This window comes from Cotesia glomerata, linkage group LG3 (genome assembly GCF_020080835.1).
Source record: "Cotesia glomerata isolate CgM1 linkage group LG3, MPM_Cglom_v2.3, whole genome shotgun sequence".
NCBI classification, from domain to species: domain Eukaryota; kingdom Metazoa; phylum Arthropoda; class Insecta; order Hymenoptera; family Braconidae; genus Cotesia; species Cotesia glomerata.
The window spans coordinates 12,500,248-12,518,879 of NC_058160.1; the positions used below are offsets into that span (position 1 = coordinate 12,500,248).

Consider the following 18,632-nt stretch of genomic DNA (forward strand, 5'->3'; position numbering starts at 1 on the left):
ATTGGCGATGTGACAATATTGTTTTGTCGAAAACTATCCAATGCGGATAATTCCCGTAATTGTTTTAAATTATACGATAAAGTTGGGATTAGGAAATTAAATAAAAATACTTGGATTTTTTGGGGAACAATTTAGAAGAATTTATTTGTCCCCAAAGGAGGAAAACCCAGCTAGGCTGGGAAAAAACCTCCTTGATGAAATTATACAAGTAAATTGTGTATGTGTAAGTGTGAATGTGTAAAATTACGTTGCAATAACGCAATAGGGGTGAGCTCAACCGCCTTAGATAGAAAATTATCGATAATTTGAATTAGATAAGTCCCAAGGTGGGAGCTAGTAATATCTAATCACTTTGAACTATCTCAGAGTGAGATCTATTAATGTTCAATTGTCTCAAGGTGAGAGCAAATAATATTCAATTGATAACAGAATGTTAGTCAATTGAGTTTGATGGTTTTCGTGTAGAAATTAGTCAAATGATTTGAAGTTGGAATTTAATTATTTATAAGCTAAATTAAATAAGATCGTAATTAAATGTCAATAACTAATTTAATGTAATTAATTGTTAATATCACGCGTCAATTATGGATTGACTAAAGCCGCGTGGCTGATGCAATCCTTTGTTAACGGTGGCGCGTAATGGCCGCGTGGCGTCACTAAATAAATTTACTTGATTTTATTTATGTTAATTCACTGAACTATTGAACTGATTTAAATGAATTGAAAATTTAAAGTATAATTGAAGCTAATATAATTATTTATATTTAATGAATAATTTAAATATTTAAATGAAAGTGAGATGTAAGTAAGAAATATCAGAATCGATTCGCACAGAGTAGTCGTACTAGTACAAATGTCCAAGCACAACTGTTGCAGCCGACCACGTGAGCCGGCTTCTCTACCGCTAACCAAGGCGCGCATGGGCGACGGCCATAGCGTGATACGATTATTCCCGAGTTTTAACGATTAAGCCCGAAGGCGCAATTCTTCTTATAAGTATGTGACTAGATCCTTTTCCTAGCGGTTAAACAAATATCTATTATGACTTTCAGATAAATACATAATTTCCAATGTAGATCATCAACCGGAATGAAATGACCTATCAGAACACCAAGATTGCGAATAACACATAATGCTTCAGCAGCAGAAATTTTTAAGTATTTTTCAGTTATCTGATTTTTTTCATGTCTCGGGGCTTGTTTCTTATTTCATCTGGTCCATAATATAAACTTTCTATCCTGTCGTTAAAATTATCTAAAGAAAAAAATTTTGCTTCTTTGATGAAATAGTTCAAGATCAAACCTAAATCGTACTCTAAAATCCCTTCCAAGATGTCGTGCATAACATCCACTGTTAAAAGGTCTATTGTATTAGACGATTTGATATCGCTCAAGACTGACGGTCTGGTAATGCCAGTTTCAGCAGGGTTATTTTTCAACAAATCATTTTTGTAATTTTCATCTGTACGGAGTATACAATCAGACTCATCAAATGTACTGTTTATATCAGCTCTATTAATCAAACAAAATCCTAGCATCGAGTAAACAGCAAGATTATCTCCTATCACTCCAGCCAATGAAAAATAAATTTTATGTTGCCCCGACGATGTTCTTATTGTTATACCAGTAGATTCCAAGCTTTTCAATTCTATAATAGCCCTAGATAACATTGTTTTCAAAGTAACATATTGTAAATCTTCACACTTATATAATGATAATAAGAAAATATTTTCAACTTTAGATCGTAGAGATGGCGGCAAGCAAGGATAAATGATATAGACTGTACCTAGTTTGCCTAACCCTTTTCGGCTGCCCAGAAGATTATTAGTCTCATAATCATCCTGATAAAATAATATAGGAAAAACAATTTTTTCACCGAAATTTTTTTTTTCTCTCCACTTTAAACCTTGTATTACATTACAATAAAGAATTTTTTCATTTTCTAGATTTCTAATATATGTTAAAGTAAGTTCAAAAATATTCGGCAATTCAAAAAATTTTTGTAAAACTTGTTGTAGTGGAATAACTTGAACGGTGATATTTTCATTTGTTGAAATAATTTCATCTTTAATATTTTTGTAACGTTTTTTGGTTCCAACAACAACTTCAATTGGCGGTATATATGTATCAGTGTCTTTAAAATGTTGTAAACATTGATGCTCTGTACGTAATTCTTCGAAAGGATTTAAAATTAATGCGAGCATTGTTTTCATCGCTAATAAATTATTAGGTTATTTATTTAAATTATTTATTTATTTTAATTATTTGATTCATTTAAAAATTCTAATCTGTTTAATAGGTGCATAAAAAGAATCGTGATAGGACTATTATTTAAAAATTGTGTGAAACTATTGGTAATGTCATTAATTCTGCTTCGAGGTAAGTCGGGTAAATCAAACAATTTGGCAATATATAAAGCAGCTTCTCTTTTCAAGCTCTGAGCAAATATTTGAGGATCCATCGTATAGATTTATTAGTATATAATAAATATTGTTTATATATGTTATTTTAATATATTAATCAAACTCAGTTTGTAATTTTTTTTCAAAAAATAATAGCGCTTTTTGTAACTGAATTGATGATTTCGATGGTGAAGTAATTTGATAAATAACTTTTTTTAAGAGTATGTATGTCGGACTCACAAATTTTGGAAATGGGCAAGATGTTAGAAGAAATAATTTAAAAGTTACGTCTAAAGCTTCAAGTGCGGTATTAACTTTCAGTTTTGTACCATCAATTATGACATGAAAGTCGACAGGTTTGCAGACAGGTCCGACAAAAACTATAAAGGGGTAAAATGCTTCTTTATTAGTAATAAATGTCTGCCGCCGAGCTTTAATCTTAGCTTCCAGCTCATCAGATTTCTGCAAAAATATAAAAATGTTAATTAATTATCACATGAATTTTAAAAATTAAATTAGTAATTTTCAAATAAAGTCCTACTTCAACAGTGAGAATATAAGAATTTTTAAATTCTGTTGTTTTTTCATCAACTACTGGATGATTTTCTGTTGGAGATATAGTAATATAGTAATATTTACACGTACACTACCCACACATACGCCTACGCGTCGATCTACTGCGCATGCAGTTATGCCGAAATTTTGTATACTCGAGTCACTTACTTATTAGCACGTTTTCGAGTAAAGTCATAGTATTCTTTTTCCAATCGTTGTAATTAGTTACTTAATAAATTCATACATCGTTTATATAAATCTTACTCTACTATTATTTATATTCACTCGATCCCTGCCTAACTCCCACAGGTTATGGGCCCAGTGGCGAGTAGTAAGTGAGTGATATAAAAATAATAAAGAAGTAAAAATTCTGTGAATAAAAATCGTCGAGTAAAAATTACGTGAACACGTGGTCGTAAAATAGCTAACCAAAGATGGCGGACGGAGCGTCGCGTATTGAGTTACTAGACAAACGTAACTACGATGTCTGGCAACTGAGGATGAAGTCCATCCTGGTGAAACATGACCGATGGGGTTATGTAAGCGGCGAAATACCGTATCCGATTGGAAGCAACGCCGCAGAAAGAGAAATTGCGAAGTGGAAAAACGGCGACGAGAAGGCCAAAGCGGACATTATATTGTCGATTGGCAACGCCGAATTGAAAACGATCACAAAGTGTAACACGTCGAAAGAAATATGGGAAAAACTGCAGTCAATCTACGCGTCGAAAGGACCAGTGAGAAAAATTGAATGGCTGACAGAGATAACATCTTTCAAAATCGACGAGGAGGATGATTTTCGGGAACTGGATAGCTTTACGAACGCCGTCGAGCAGTTAGAAGGTATGGACATCAAAATTCCAAGTGATATGCTCGTGGTATTAATTTTAAAGAGTCTACCACCAAGCTTCAAGAATTTTCGATGTGCAATTAGATCAAACGACGAATTACCGACTACAGAGGCGCTGATCGGGAAAATACTCGATGAAAATCGAAGTAGGAGATCTGCAGAATCGGCAGAGGACAACAACGTCCTGTATGCAGGCAATCGGTATGGAAGGAAGCCGCAACAGAGAAAATTTATTCTAAAGGCAGCAAACCATGCTTCATATGCGGAAAAATTGGTCATTGGGCAGCAAAGTGTCCCGAGCGACAACAAAATTCTGCGAGGAGCGTCGAATCGTCGGCAGAGACCCACTATGTCGTGGATCAACCTGAGGAGGCCCACAACGTGACTTCAAGATCGAGGTGGTGCTTGGACAGTGGATGTACTACGCATATGTGTGCCAGCGACGAATTCCTGACTGATATCCAGGAGTGTGAGATGACGTTGAACATGGCGAACGCAGCATCGACGAAGGCGAGAGCAAAAGGGATTGCTCACATCAAGGCGAAGACAGACACAGGTAATATTGATCTAAATCTTCGTAATACCTTACTTCTTAAAGATCTAAGGACTAATTTAATTTCCGTATCGAAAATCACTCGGAACGACCGAGAGATTTTATTCAGGAAGGACGATGCCACTGTCAGGGACCTGAATGGAGAGGTGAAGTTAGTCGCTGATCGCATAGGAGACCTGTATTACCTACGGGAGCAGACGGAACAAGTCAAGGCAGTAGAAAAGGCGTCGGAAAGAGCCAGTACATCGGATTTAGACCGATGGCACGCAAGGTTAGGACACTTGCACATGGATGCCGTAGTAAACCTGTCAAAAAGTCAAGCGTCGGGGATAAAACCTCTGAATAAGGACACGACGTCATGCGACGTGTGTCATCGTGGAAAATTGACGGCAAAGCCGTTCTATCTGAGAGCCGAGAAAAGCCAGCGAATGCTCGAAATTGTACATACTGACCTATGTCAACCTTCAAGGACGAAGTCTGAAGGAGGAAACCGGTACTTCGTGACCTTCATAGATGACTACAGCGGCTGGTGTGAGCTGTACCTGTTGAAGAGCAAGGACGGAGTATTTGAAGCGTTCAAAACATATAAAAACTACGTCGAAAAGCAGACAGGGCAGAAGATTAAAGCTTTGCAATCCGACAATGGTCGAGAATATTGCAATAAACAATTCGACGAGTACCTGAAGCACGAGAGAATTAAGAGGCGACTAACAGCGCCTTACACGCCGCAACAAAATGGAGTCGCAGAGCGCATGAATCATACGATCGTCGACATGGCTAGGTGCCTACTGATCCAAGCAGGATTTCCGACGGTGTACTGGGGAGCAGCTATTACGACGGCCAACTACCTAAGGAATCGTTGTCCAAGTAGAAGCCACGGAGGATCTACACCATTTGAGTTATGGTTCGGTAGAAAGCCAGGATTAAAGCACTAGCGAGTATTTGGAGCGAAAGTGTTTGTACTTCGAAAGGAAACAAGACGTCAAAAGCTCGAGGAAAAATCAATCGAAGGAAGATTGATCGGCTATTGCGAAACCGCAAAGGCCTACAGAGTACGACGGAACGACGATGGCAAGGGAGTCATCACTAGAGATGTACAAATCATAGAAGATAACGTGTTAAGATCACGCAGTGCTGTACAATTGGACGTTGAATATACACACCCTCAGGAAGAGGATCCAGAGCTAGGGAGAGTCCTGAGAGACAGGAGGTCATACAGGGAAATCATAAGAGAGCCCTCACCAGCTCGAGCACGAGGAAGACCCAAGAAACAAAAATCTGGGAAGCCAGGACGACCTCGTAAACTTTACAGATACGTAAGTGCGTCGAGTATTACTTCAAGTCGAGCATCAAGTCGTGAAAATTTATCACAAGAAGAAGAGGAAGCACCGGAAGGAGACGGCGAGGAAGCATCTAACGATGTTTTCATTCCAAGCGTCGAAGATGAAGTTCAAGGAACGTAGAGACCGCTGGAAACGTCGTTGTTTCAGGAAGATAAACGTCCTCGAAATGACAGAAGATCAAGTGGTTCAGAGAAGTCACCTAAAAGGGATGAAGATAATACCGACGAGGGAGAGGAGTTCATGGACGCAAAGTTTATCGAAAAACTAGCGTTAATGGCTGATGTTGAGCTCGAAGAAGCGATCCGAGGAACGGAATCGACAGAGTGGAAGCGTGCACTAGCAGCAGAAGTATGCTCACATCTGGAACACGGAAAATGGGAACTGGTGAAATGTCCAGAAAATGGAAAAATTATTGGATCTAAGGTTATCTTGAAGAACAAGTTAAACGCCGACGAGAAAATAGAGCGCAGAAAAGCTCGAATAGTAGCCAGGAGATTTTCGCAGAGACCAGGGTTCGATTTTGACGAAACCTTTGCACCAGCGGCAAGACTGGAATCAATAAGACTACTAGCGGCATTATCAACGAAGATGGATGCCAAGATCCATCAAATGGACGTAGAAACGGCGTACTTACACGCCAAGGTCAACGAAGAATTATACATGGAAGTTCCAGGTGGCTTAAAGGAAGCACTAGTGGAAATTACGCGTAGCGAAAGAAGAGACTCCGAAGTCCAAATAAAAGCATCAAAATGCTGGAGGAGCTCACCAAGGGTGAACGAGTTTGCAAGCTACGAAAGTCAATATATGGATTGAAACAGTCTGGCAAGAAATGGTACAAGTTGAGTGGAATACTCAAAAATTTAGGCCTAAAACCGACGGTATCAGACCCATGTTTGTTTGCATACAGGACGACAAACGAAATATTGCTCGTAGCAGTTTACGTCGATGACTTGTCAGTCACGTCGAACAATCCTGAGTGGATTGAAGAACTGAAAAAGGGACTGGCAAATGAAATCCGAATAAAAGACTTAGGAGAAACCAAATATTGCTTAGGCATAGAGTTCAAGCAAGAAAACGGCGAAATATATCCGAGCCAGCGTCGATACGTCGAAGAATTGTTGGAGAAATTTGGTATGAAGAATTGCACTCCACATCAGTTACCAGCGAGCCCAACATCAATGTTGAAAGCGTCAACAGATCCGAATAGGTCAACGAAAAATCCAAGGTACAGAGAGCTAGTAGGATCTCTGATGTATTTGGCAGTAGCGACGAGGCCGGATATCGCACATACAGTAAGTGTGTTGAGCCAATTCAACGAACACCCAACAGAAGAGCACTGGGGAGCCGCAAAACGAGTTCTCAGATATTTAAAGGGGACAACCGGACTGAGACTCACCTACAGGAATACAACTGAGAAAATCGTCGGATATAGTGATGCTGACTGGGAAAACGACAAGACGGATTCAAAATCGTATACAGGGTACGTATTTATGTTTGGAGGAGCTGCAATCAGCTGGAAGTCCAGGAAACAGCGAACCGTGGCCCTTTCGACGACAGATGGCGAATACAAAGCGCTCACGGAAGCGACGAAAGAATCAATGTACCTTCGGGGACTTATCGACGAAATAGGCATTGGAAAATATTCAGAAGGCCTCATTTATTGCGATAACCAGGGTGCAATATATACGTCGACGGCGACGGGATTCTTAGATCGAACCAAGCATGTTCGAATCCAATTTCATTTCGTCAAAGAAGCTGTTAAAAATCAGGAGATACAGCTAGTACACATATCCACTGATGAGATGACCGCCGACATCTTGACGAAAGCATTGCCACGTGATAGACACGCCAAACTTGCAAAAGCCATGGGAATGAGTGAGACAGACTAAGGCGTGTACGTGTTCATATTAAGGGAGAGTGTTGGAGATATAGTAATATAGTAATATTTACACGTACACTACCCACACATACGCCTACGCGTCGATCTACTGCGCATGCAGTTATGCCGAAATTTTGTATACTCGAGTCACTTACTTATTAGCACGTTGTCGAGTAAAGTCATAGTATTCTTTTTCCAATCGTTGTAATTAGTTACTTAATAAATTCATACATCGTTTATATAAATCTTACTCTACTATTATTTATATTCACTCGATCCCTTCCTAACTCCCACATTTTCTACTTCCCTCCGTTTAACAGTACTGGCAATTGACGATTTAATGGCCAAAGGTAATAATGAAAAAATGACAGCATCTTTATCATCTAAAACATATTAAAAATATAGCTATTGCATAGATTAAAAAAACTTTAAGTATAATATTGTTACGAACCATCGACTAACTCGGCTAATTTAACAACCTGAGTTGCAGCATCAACATCATCTATCCTTTTTGATAAAATAAAATCTTCAAATGTTGCTCGAAGATTTGGCCAAGATGTCTTGAATGATTGAGCACTTTCAAATTTTTTCTCAAAATCCGACGTTATCTGAAGAAAAAAAAATTTTAGTTAAAATTAAATACTTTTTTGTAAAATTTTATTAAAAATAAAATATTAATGTATTTATTGAAACTAATACTTACAATATCAACTCCTTTTTCACCTGATAAACAAGGATATAAATTGAATTCAACTAATTTATCAATACTGTCTGCTACCAACTGTTTTCAAGCTGAGAACGTATCAATCCAAGCTTTCTCAATTTTTTCCAAATCGTCAGAGTTCTGTTTCAGTAAATTTAATAGACTTGTGGTTGAAGTTAAATCTACATAATTTTACTACGTCATTATACTATTCATAAAATGGAAAAATTGTTAATAACTCAAAAACTTACCAGTACTATCAACTACAACTGAGCTACGGCGACTAGTGATAACTAATAAACCTGAGTGTTCGGTGAACAAGGCCCAGTAGCGATTAACTCGCTCCTGGGGGACTCCTAAATTCAAGAGACGCACCTGTCCACCGCTAGTTCCCGCAAAAATCGAACCGCCAATAGAAAATCAGCCTCTCGATCACGCCATGAATCGACCGCTTTATTGGCTGATCGCTCCCGCTAGACATGCGCAATAGCCTTCTTCCCCAACTCAACGAGGAAGAAGACGGACTATTGTTATTATCTTTCGCTTCTACGCTTTCGCTGCATCAAGTCGCCATTAGTTTTTCTTTACTTTCGCTTTTCGTTAATAAACCGCATTTCGCTTATTTAATAATTTAATTTGCTTAAATTAATTGTTAATAATTCGCTTTAGTTTGTTTCAGATAAGTTGTGTTATTTGTGCATTATTTTCACCGCTTTTTCAGTGCCGGCAAAGTGTTCAACCACGTGTCAATCGGCTTCGCTTTTGCAACCCACGCTGTAATTTATAAATCCGCTTTTATCTTAACAATCCGCTATTAAACATATTAAATATTGAGTGTATTTAATGTAAATAAATTCCTAGTGTTATTTTTGATAATAATTTACGCGTTTTAATTGAGATATCCAGACCTAAACCTGATCCCCGCTTTTCCACTCTTTCAGTAATTATTCACTGAGTCTATTAATTGTCTTCGAGCATAGTTTAACTAGCTTTGTAATTTACCAGTTGGGTTAATTCTATTTGTGCCATCTGTAAACCCAGGACTGTAGTAAATGCCTGATTTGTCATCAAATAATTCACTTATTTTTGTGGCGAGATTTTTAAGTATAGACGGTGGAACTCTGCGAGCAGAAAAATGAAAGAATTATATTTTAACAGTGCTAAATTTTTGGTATTATACACAAAACCATACGAAGCAATCAACTGAATCATATGATGTTCATGTTATAATTGCATATTAAAAAAAGTTTGCTTACTCTAATTTTTTCAAATGATTATCTGAGGTGACTTTTCCTTGTTTAAGAATAATATTAATCTCCCGGCCAAAAGTGATTTCCGCTAAATAATTGCTCAAAGTATCAGTGAGATTATTATGAAGCTTGTAATAATTAAGAATCAATTGACCTTTGTAGCTTTGATTCAAAAATGTCTTCAAATCCTGGCGATCTGGCACATAATTGATAGAATTAGAATCTAATGTCGAGAAACACTTGGTACACAAACATTAAAATATGTTTTTCACTGGTAAAATAAGGTTAGGTAGTTGTGGATTGACATTTTCTTGTGAACAGGAAATCTGTGTTAAAGCATTCAAATTAGTATTAAAACTTTGCTCTTTAGATACTGCAGTTGATGAAGCCGCGTTAGAATCATTCATTATGCCTACAAAGTATGAAATTATAATACAAATCAAAACCAGGAACCACAAAAAATTGGTACATGCATGCATACCGTAAGACCGTACCTTTTCATTTAATGAACCAATTCATTAAATTAAGGCCATTTTAGGAGGGTACCCCCCACTTTTTTTAAAAGTAAAATGGCGCCGCCTGGTGGCCAGTCCGGGTACTAAAAAAGTCCCTAGCACGTGAAAATTTTCTAAATTAAATAAAAAATATAAATAATTATTGAATATAAAAAAAATGAATGCTAAAAATAATTAAAAAAATTGCTTAATATTTTGAAATAAAAAAAAATATATAACATTGACAAAATTATTTAAATCAACGATAAGCAGTTGTGGTGACCTTGAACTGTCAACGCCGTATTTATTTTTATGATATTATTAAAAAATAATGAAGCGATTGATAAAAAAAAGACCAACGTAGCTCGAATTCTACAAAAATTAAAAATATATAAAAAATAACTTACAATTATTATCCCAACACAGATGGATGTATCTTAAAAAATAAATTTCATGTTTACATTTTGCTTTTAGTAACTTTATGACAGCTGTAAGCAATATGCTCGTAATCGTTCAGCGCATGCCCGATGCATAACTGTCGTAGAGGGAAAAATTAAATTAAATAGATTGATTTATTTTTTATATAAATAAAAATATCTCAGAAACTACGCAAAAGTAGTCGAGACATGCAGTGAATGAAATTTAGAGAATTAAATTACAAACAAAATAAGCCAAACTTGATATCTCTACGACCAATAGTTTACGAAATATTAATTTTTTAATAAAAAAAAAAACGCGGTTCCGCTCAAGCGCTCATAATTATATTGCGAACACTGTATCAGATGTACATTTGTAAATTATTATCTTTATGTATTGTAGATGGTCTTAAAGGAGCTTAGAACTTCAGGATCAAATAAAATCTATTATCTATCTATCTATCTATCTATATATATATATATATATATATATATATATTAGGGTGATTTTTTTTTTTACTTTATTTTTTTTTTTTCGGTCCCATCGTGAATTCTTGTTGGAAATACCCAAAAAAAAATTCCCTGAAAGTTTGAGCTCTTAATATTAATTAACGTCCTCGACCAAGACATGTGAATATTTCCCATTGAAAATACACAAAAACTTTGATTTTTAATTTTTGAATTTCTAAAGCTCAGCGGCATTTCATGGGATCACTTTGATCGAAGATGGTTTTTTCTTAAAATTGAATGCTCTACAAAAGTGCTTATTGCCGCAAAGTCGTAACTCACACTGGTGAGGCAGTACGGGCCACTGAACCTGATTTTTTCATAAAATTGGCGTTTTTTCGCATTTATCTCGTAAATATCAAGAGCTACGGAAAAACTGTAAATGACAAACTTGTAGAGAATTCGATTTCCAACAAAAAAAGTCCTATGGACCAAATCGCTAAGATCAATATTAAGCGAGATATTAAGCCTTAAATATATTTTTTCGTGAAATTTTGGCCGATCATTGATTTAAACTTATTAATATCTTGTTTACTTTCTCTGTTTTTTATATTTTTTCTTCAATATATTTTTTTAAGGCTAGAAAACTAAAGCAAAATTAATAATCTACAATATTTAACCTTTAATGATAATAAACATTTAATCAAACTCTTTTCTCTTTGTTTCTTCTCCGTCAGTAGGTACTTAATAATCTAATGGCAACGTTGCGATGTAACTAACATCGCGGTGATCAACAACGTTTGACAAAAAGTACGCGACCAGCGAAAGCTCAGTCATTGTCCGCAAATCGAAAGCCTCTCTCCTCTCCAAAAATCCCCTCTTTTACGTAACCTTGAATCAGTTTAATAAATCGCCCGCCTAATTGCAGCGCTTTCTTTGTTCTTTATTGTGTGATACTAATGCCGCAAATATCGAGAACAAAGCTCAGTGAACACTGAATGTACTCGCGTCGCATTTGTATGCTTTACGTTGCGTTACATTTTTCTATCATTTTTATTCTTGTCAAAGATGTCTGAACAAATCGGAAATAGAGTTTATAATTATTTAATTGGATTTGAAATTCATAATATTAATAATATTAAGTTACCTTCGTGTAGGGATGTATTGAATCTCTTTATGTACAAACATCAATCCTTAAAATTAAGTATACGAGCAAGTGCTAGTAGTGTGATCAGTGATACGAATGCTATTTGGGCTAATCTTTTGATTCCAACTTCTCGACCTCAGCACAGTATTAAAAAATTGGAAAAAATTCACAGTGACTACATGAAACTGAAGAAGCATCGAAGTCGTGCAAAGACATCGAAAAGACAACGAACAAATGTGGAACAGTTTAGCAAACGTCTTGATAAATTATTTGACATTGCAAATTGTGCTGCACTAAAAAATTTACCGAAAAATTTGCAGCAATTTTTGACAGATTGTCGTAAAGGAAATAGAAATATCCATCTACCAGCAATTGACATTATACCAGAAGAAACTTCTGGAAATCTGTCTGCGATGGAAGTAGAAACTCCCAATAATGAGGAAATTGGTTAGTTCTAATATTATAATAGTTTTGTTTAATTATATTTGATTTGTTTAACATTCAGCTAATATGTTTACTAATTCACTGTTAACATTTTTCATTTCAGGAATGAAATTATCCCAACAGTCGTCCTTAAATAGTTTCTGTAGTTCCATATCAAATTCCAGTGAATTGAAGCGAACTTGTTCAGACTTTGAAGATACTAAGATGCCAGCGCCTAAGAAAAATAAAATTGATATTCTGACTTCGGAATTAGTATTAGCACTAGATAGAACTAAAACTAGTAATAGAAATGCGATGTACATCATTTCTGCTGTTATTCAAAGTTTAGGACTTGAGATTGATAAATATAATTTAAGTTACTCCACTATTCGCAATGCGCGTATTTCAAAAAGAGAAGAAATTGTCGATACGATCGAAGAAGAAGAAATTTTTGATGACTCTCTCGTAGTGCACTGGGATGGAAAGATGCTTCCTGCGGGAAATGGTCAACCAAAAGCAGAACGATTATCAATACACGTCACCGGAATAAATACTGATAAAAATTTAAAAACTCCGATTCTCTCTGATGGCACAGGTGAAAGCCAAGCTTCAGCCATTTTTGAAACGCTGATAGAGTGAGATCTTTGCGATAATGTTAAAGCAATGTGCTTTGATACAACTAGTTCAAATACCGATAAGTTAATGTTGTGGTTGAATGAATTTATATCACAGTATTTGTTTTTTGACTTGGGAAGAAATTTTCAAATAAGAATTTGATTAATTTTTTTAATGATTTTTACGAATGTTGAGTTAAAATATAAGCTGAGTCAAAAATTTGAATAACTGATAATTAAATAACAGTTTATCAATAACTAATTCTTTGTTTTAGGTTGTTTTAATGGCGCATGTGCATAATTAGAAGATAAAATTGGCCGTGACTTATTATATCTTGCTTGTCGCCATCATACTTCTGAATTGATGTTACGAAATGTTGCAGAAGTTGCTTGGCCAGTGACGAATAGTCCAAATGTACCAATTTTCAAAAGACTCAGAGATAATTGGGAAAAAATTGATAAATCTGCGTATGAAATCGGCACAGAGGATAAAGATATTGCACTTATTTTAAATCAAAGAAAAGACGATATTCTTGACTTCATAGAAAATCAACTGAAGGTATTAATTAATTCATAAATAGTTTTACCATTGAAAGAATTATTATTTATAAAGTTAATTTCTTTTACAGTCATTAGATCTTTCTGATACACTGATAGAAGGACTTGTTAATATTTAATAAGCTTTATTAACTGTTAATAAATGATTTTTAACATCATGGGATTTGATAAATATTTATTAACAGTTAATTAGTATTCATTACGTAGAATTTATTAACTGTTAATAAATATTTATTAATTTATTAATAGTTAATAAATATTTGTTAACTGTTAACAAATATTTATTTAGGATAAAAAGCAAAAATAGCAATTTTCTTTTGACACTTTTTATAACCCTATAACTGGAATACATTGATAATAATTCAATTCACTTAATAAATTAACGTTTTTAATATGTAAAAATATAAAAAATAATTATGAGCTGTGATAGAATTTGGTAGTTTACAATAAATGTTATTATAATGAAATATAATTAATGCAAATAATTTATAAGGATGATTTTTGTTTATAAGCAACCTTCATATCATATGACATTGCAAGCCAAACAAATTCACTCAACCAAGTATTTATTAACTGTTAATAAATATTTGTTATCTATTAATAAATATTTATTAAATATTATTAAATGTATTTTTTTTGCTAATAAATATTTATTTAATGTTAAAAAATATTTATTCAATTAAATTATTATCTTCAAATAAATCAAATTATTAATAGTAAATAAATCCTTTTATCAGTGTAGTTATTTTGCATACTTCGATATAACTCGAATTTTTAAGTGATTTAGTTTTATAAATTTTGCCTTTTTAAATAATATTTTTTACTTTAAAATTCTGAAAATATCTTCTTTTCTGGCCGCAATTATTAAATTTTTCTTATTTTTTGTTAGAATCATCATCCGAGAAATGATTACAAGAAGTTTTTGGAGCTGAGCTGTATCTTTTTGGGTGGTATCAAAAGTCATAGAGCCGAATTTAAAGCACCTGGTGCTTTTCATCACGCATGGTGGTTATCGAAAGCTCTCTATTGCTTGAAAATATATATGTTTAGAAACCAGTTTAAAATGGGAGCAAACGAAAAAAAAATTTTGCAGAAAATATGTGTTTTCATCGTAATATTTTATGTAAAAATATGGTTTACTGCTCCTAATGCAATAAATGCTCCAAACTCAGATTTGAAATTAGTAAAAGATCTTATTGACTACAGAAAAATACATCCAGAAATTGCAAATGCAGCACTCGATAAATTGTCTCGGCATTTGTGGTACTTACACGAAAATCTTGCTTGTTTAGCTCTTTTTGATGAAACTGTGTCAGTAGAAGAAAAAGTAAAGATCGTACAAAAAATAAATTCCCAGGTAGCGGTCAAAAAGCCTAATAAACGTTTATCAGTCGCTTATGAAGAAATAACGTCGTTATCTGAGAAAAACATAAGCGATTTTGTTAATCCAAACTCGTTGTTTATTTTTGAGCAATTTGAGCTCCCCTATGAATTTTTGCATACAGATCCAAGTTTGTGGGAATCAAATCTTGAGTATAAACGATGTTATGATACATTCAAAAAGTTAAAAGTAGTAAACGATACTGCGGAAAGAGGAGTAGCGCTAGCCGAAAGTTTTAATGAAGTATTGACTTATAACGAAGATGAAAGACAAAGAATTTTTCAAACTGTTCAGCACCATCGATCTCAATACACATCGAGTAAAAATCACAATATATTGACAATGAATTAATCTAACAATTCATTTTTCTGCTTTCAATAATAATTAATTGGTATTGTTGTTTTTATTTTTATTAAATACTTATTGTTGTTAATATAATTCGAACTATTATAATTTAATAAACTGTTAATAATATATAAATTATTTAAGTGTAATTGAATTCATAAGTTTTATGCAGAAACTCGTAAATCCATTATTTATTAAAGATTCTTAAGATATAAGCTTTTATAATGTAAGATACTTATCATATCCTGTTTTTCTAGCCTTAAAAAATATATTGAAGAAAAAATATAAAAAACAGAGAAAGTAAACAAGATATTAATAAGTTTAAATCAATGATCGGCCAAAATTTCACGAAAAAATATATTCAAGGCTTAATATCTCGCTTAATATTGATCTTAGCGATTTGGTCCATAGGACTTTTTTTGTTGAAAATTGAATTCTCTACAAGTTTGTCATTTACATTTTTTCCGTAGCTCTTGATATTTACGAGATAAATGCGAAAAAACGCCAATTTTATGAAAAAATCAGGTTCAGTGGCCCGTACTGCCTCGCCAGTGTGAGTTACGACTTTGCGGCAATGGGCACTTTTGTAGAACGTTCAATTCTAAGAAAAAACCATCTTCGATCAAAGTGATCCCATGAAATGCCGCTGAGCTTTAGAAATTCAAAAATTAAAAATCAAAGTTTTTGTGTATTTTCAATGGGAAATATTCACATGCCTTGGTCGAGGACGTTAATTAATATTAAGAGCTCAAACTTTCAGGGAATTTTTTTTTGGGTATTTCCAACAAGAATTCACGATGGGACCGAAAAAAAAAATAAAGTAAAAAAAAATCACCCTAATATATATGTATATATATATATATATATATATAGCAGGGAATGCTTTGACTATACTTAGGCTAACTAAGTTACTCAGGACTTAGTTCGGCTGAACAAGCTCATTGAAAAACTTTTTCAAAATAACGGCATTAATTTAAAAAATCATCAAAACTAGACAAATAATTGCTCAAATTGAAGATGATTAAATGAAATTTAAGTTAAATTAAATAGTTTTATCTACCTTTAACATCTGGAAAATTATTTCCATAAAGTATACGAAATTCAAAATTTTATAAAAATAAAACTAATTTTCGAACACCCACAACTCGTAAACTAACCGGCCGATTTTGCTCATCTTCAAACTTGATCTTGGTATTGATCCACAGGATGAGTCTAAAAAATTTCATAACGATCGGTTGAGAACTGTGGGCGCAATCCTGTTGATATGGCGTGTTATATCATATATATAGTGTACACTAGGGTGTGCCAAAATGTAACTCCCGTGGAGAACCTTTTAAAATTGGAATTTTGAGTTCCGCTTTTAACACGGGCTGTGTTTGGGCATTACCTAAGATATTTTAGGGGGAGACGATGTTTTTGATTTTTTAACAGAAGCTTAGTTTGGGCGTTTCCGGTGAAAATCCAAAATTTGGCCGGAAATGCCCAATTAAATCTCCTGGTAAAAATCCTATAAATTATCAAATACATCGTCTCCCCCCAAGATATCTTAGGAAATGCCCAAACATAGTCCCTGTTAAAAGCGGAACCCAAAATTCCAATTTCAAAAGGTTCTCCACGGGAGTTACATTTTGGCACACCCTAGTGTACACTCTATATAACGACACTGAAAGAACCGTGCATTTTATGGCGTTATAGAGTTGTCGTTAAATGGAGAAAAGAAAAATTTGGAAAACGGATGTTTATAATAAAATATGATTTTCGTGTAGTTTTGAGCTCTCCGAGCTCAAAAGTGTGATAGAAGTTTAATAAAAACATATTTTTTGAATTTTCAAACCGCAATAATTTTTGAATAAATAGACCGATTTTCACGGAGTTGGCGGCATTCTACGCAGTTTTTTGAATTCTATAATATATTTTCAAACGCAAATTGATCAGACTGGAAATTTTGGTGTAATTCTAAAAAAACACTTTTTTTCGATTTCTTCCGTCAACGATAACTCACGAACGAATCAGCCGATTTTGACCAACTTGGTGGCGATTGACGTGGATTTTCGATGTTAAGGGCTGATTAGTTTTTAGAATTGATCAGTCAAGCCGTTTGAAAGGTAATAAAAAAAACGACATTTGAAAAATTTTTTTTCGCAGTTTTTTTAAGATTTCTCAAAATCTATCGGTCCGAATCGGTCCAACTTGTATCCAAAATCTAAGTTTAGTCGAGCCCTTTCGAATGGCACCATCCACGATCGAATCGGCCAAGCCGTTCAAAAGTTATGAGAGGTTTACATACATACATACATACATACATACATACATACATACATACATACATACATACATACATACATACACACACACACACACACATACAGACACCATCGCAGGAATAGTCAGGGAAGCTTCCTAGGACCTGAAAACATCGAGATCTGATGAAAATTCGATTTTCGAAGAACGGGGTAAAAACAATAACTTCCCGATTTTTGAAAATTTTCAATTTTCTTAGAGGGAAGTTAAAAATAATTTAAGGGAGCTAAGGCTTCAGGGTCTAAAATTTTGGTAAATAACTAAAAAAATAATAATCTCTCGAAGAGCTCAAAAGCATAGAAAAGCTGTCTCTTTAAATTCAGAGAGCTCAAAATAACACACAAATTGTATTTTTGAGGTCGGAGAGCTCAAAAAAATCATTAGTGCAATTTTAAGTACCTAGGTATGCAATTAGCGGAAAGTTGCACGGATGGCCTTCAGGGTCTACCGTTTTTCTAATTTTTTTTTTTTTATAAAGAGGTGTACAAATTTATTTGTACAATTTTTTTGTTGAATATTTCATGAAAAGTCATAAATTTTATATTAACATTATTATATCGGGACTTAGATTGACTTGGGTGTAAAATTTACATAAAAAATAAAACAATCTATTTAATTTAATTTTTCCCTGTATGACGTTTAGAAAACCTAACGATAAAAAATCAAATTTCTAAAAGTTGATTAACTCATTACGAAATTTGAAATCAATTAACACCTATATTGCTGAATAGATTTTTTAATTGTTAATTAACAATTTTTTTAAACAAAAAAAAAAATTAAAAAAAAAAAAGTTCTCCATAAGATAGGATATCTTCACAATTGATAAAATTTTTAATCGTTTAATATCTACATTTTGGAAAAAAATTTTTAATTGTTAACTAACTATTTTTTTAAACAAATAGAAAAATAGGAAAATTTTCTTAAAAAAAGTTTATCCACACGATAGGATATCTTCACGATTCATGAAATTCT

General features: G+C 33.9%; 3 protein-coding genes and 2 long non-coding RNA genes across 7 annotated transcripts; 2 read left to right on the forward strand and 3 right to left on the reverse strand.

Moving 5' to 3' along the window:
• Positions 1-731: 731 nt before the first annotated feature.
• On the reverse strand, positions 732-4,096 carry LOC123261159. Its single transcript, XM_044722674.1, has 2 exons — positions 2,943-4,096; positions 732-2,863 (listed from the first exon to the last, which is right to left on the reverse strand). The coding sequence occupies exon 2, from the start codon at positions 2,210-2,212 to the stop codon at positions 1,169-1,171; it is 1,044 nt and encodes a 347-aa protein (XP_044578609.1). The 5' UTR covers positions 2,213-2,863; positions 2,943-4,096; the 3' UTR covers positions 732-1,168.
• Positions 4,097-7,883: 3,787 nt separating this feature from the next.
• On the reverse strand, positions 7,884-8,649 carry LOC123261160. The gene is made up of 4 exons (XR_006508625.1): positions 8,536-8,649; positions 8,285-8,466; positions 8,033-8,189; positions 7,884-7,964 (listed from the first exon to the last, which is right to left on the reverse strand). It is a non-coding gene; the product is annotated as an uncharacterized LOC123261160 (long non-coding RNA).
• Positions 8,650-9,158: 509 nt separating this feature from the next.
• LOC123261290 lies at positions 9,159-10,523 on the reverse strand. Of its 3 annotated transcripts, none has more exons than XR_006508647.1 (4): positions 10,436-10,523; positions 10,029-10,144; positions 9,541-9,946; positions 9,159-9,405 (listed from the first exon to the last, which is right to left on the reverse strand). It is a non-coding gene; the product is annotated as an uncharacterized LOC123261290 (long non-coding RNA). The 3 variants fall into 3 exon arrangements; XR_006508646.1 differs by having other exon boundaries at positions 10,029-10,162; positions 10,436-10,518; XR_006508648.1 differs by having other exon boundaries at positions 10,016-10,162; positions 10,436-10,518.
• Positions 10,524-11,797: 1,274 nt separating this feature from the next.
• Positions 11,798-13,139, forward strand: LOC123261288. The gene is made up of 2 exons (XM_044722863.1): positions 11,798-12,485; positions 12,586-13,139. Exons 1-2 carry the CDS (start codon positions 11,960-11,962, stop codon positions 13,098-13,100), a joined length of 1,041 nt encoding a protein of 346 aa, XP_044578798.1. The 5' UTR covers positions 11,798-11,959; the 3' UTR covers positions 13,101-13,139.
• A 226-nt stretch (positions 13,140-13,365) lies between these two features.
• On the forward strand, positions 13,366-15,365 carry LOC123261337. Its single transcript, XM_044722926.1, has 2 exons — positions 13,366-13,634; positions 14,523-15,365. Exons 1-2 carry the CDS (start codon positions 13,440-13,442, stop codon positions 15,363-15,365), a joined length of 1,038 nt encoding a protein of 345 aa, XP_044578861.1. The 5' UTR covers positions 13,366-13,439.
• The last annotated feature ends 3,267 nt before the right edge of the window (positions 15,366-18,632 follow it).

Bases quoted from the DNA above. Each gene is read 5' to 3' on its own strand.
- LOC123261159 (XM_044722674.1), bottom strand. From the start codon at position 2,212: ATGAAAACAATGCTCGCATTAATTTTAAATCCTTTCGAAGAATTACGT.
- LOC123261288 (XM_044722863.1), top strand. From the start codon at position 11,960: ATGTCTGAACAAATCGGAAATAGAGTTTATAATTATTTAATTGGATTT. The intron at 12,486-12,585 runs GTTAGTTCTAAT...TTTTCATTTCAG, and splicing joins TCCCAATAATGAGGAAATTG to GAATGAAATTATCCCAACAG.
- LOC123261337 (XM_044722926.1), top strand. From the start codon at position 13,440: ATGTTACGAAATGTTGCAGAAGTTGCTTGGCCAGTGACGAATAGTCCA. The intron at 13,635-14,522 runs GTATTAATTAAT...ATTTTTTGTTAG, and splicing joins TCATAGAAAATCAACTGAAG to AATCATCATCCGAGAAATGA.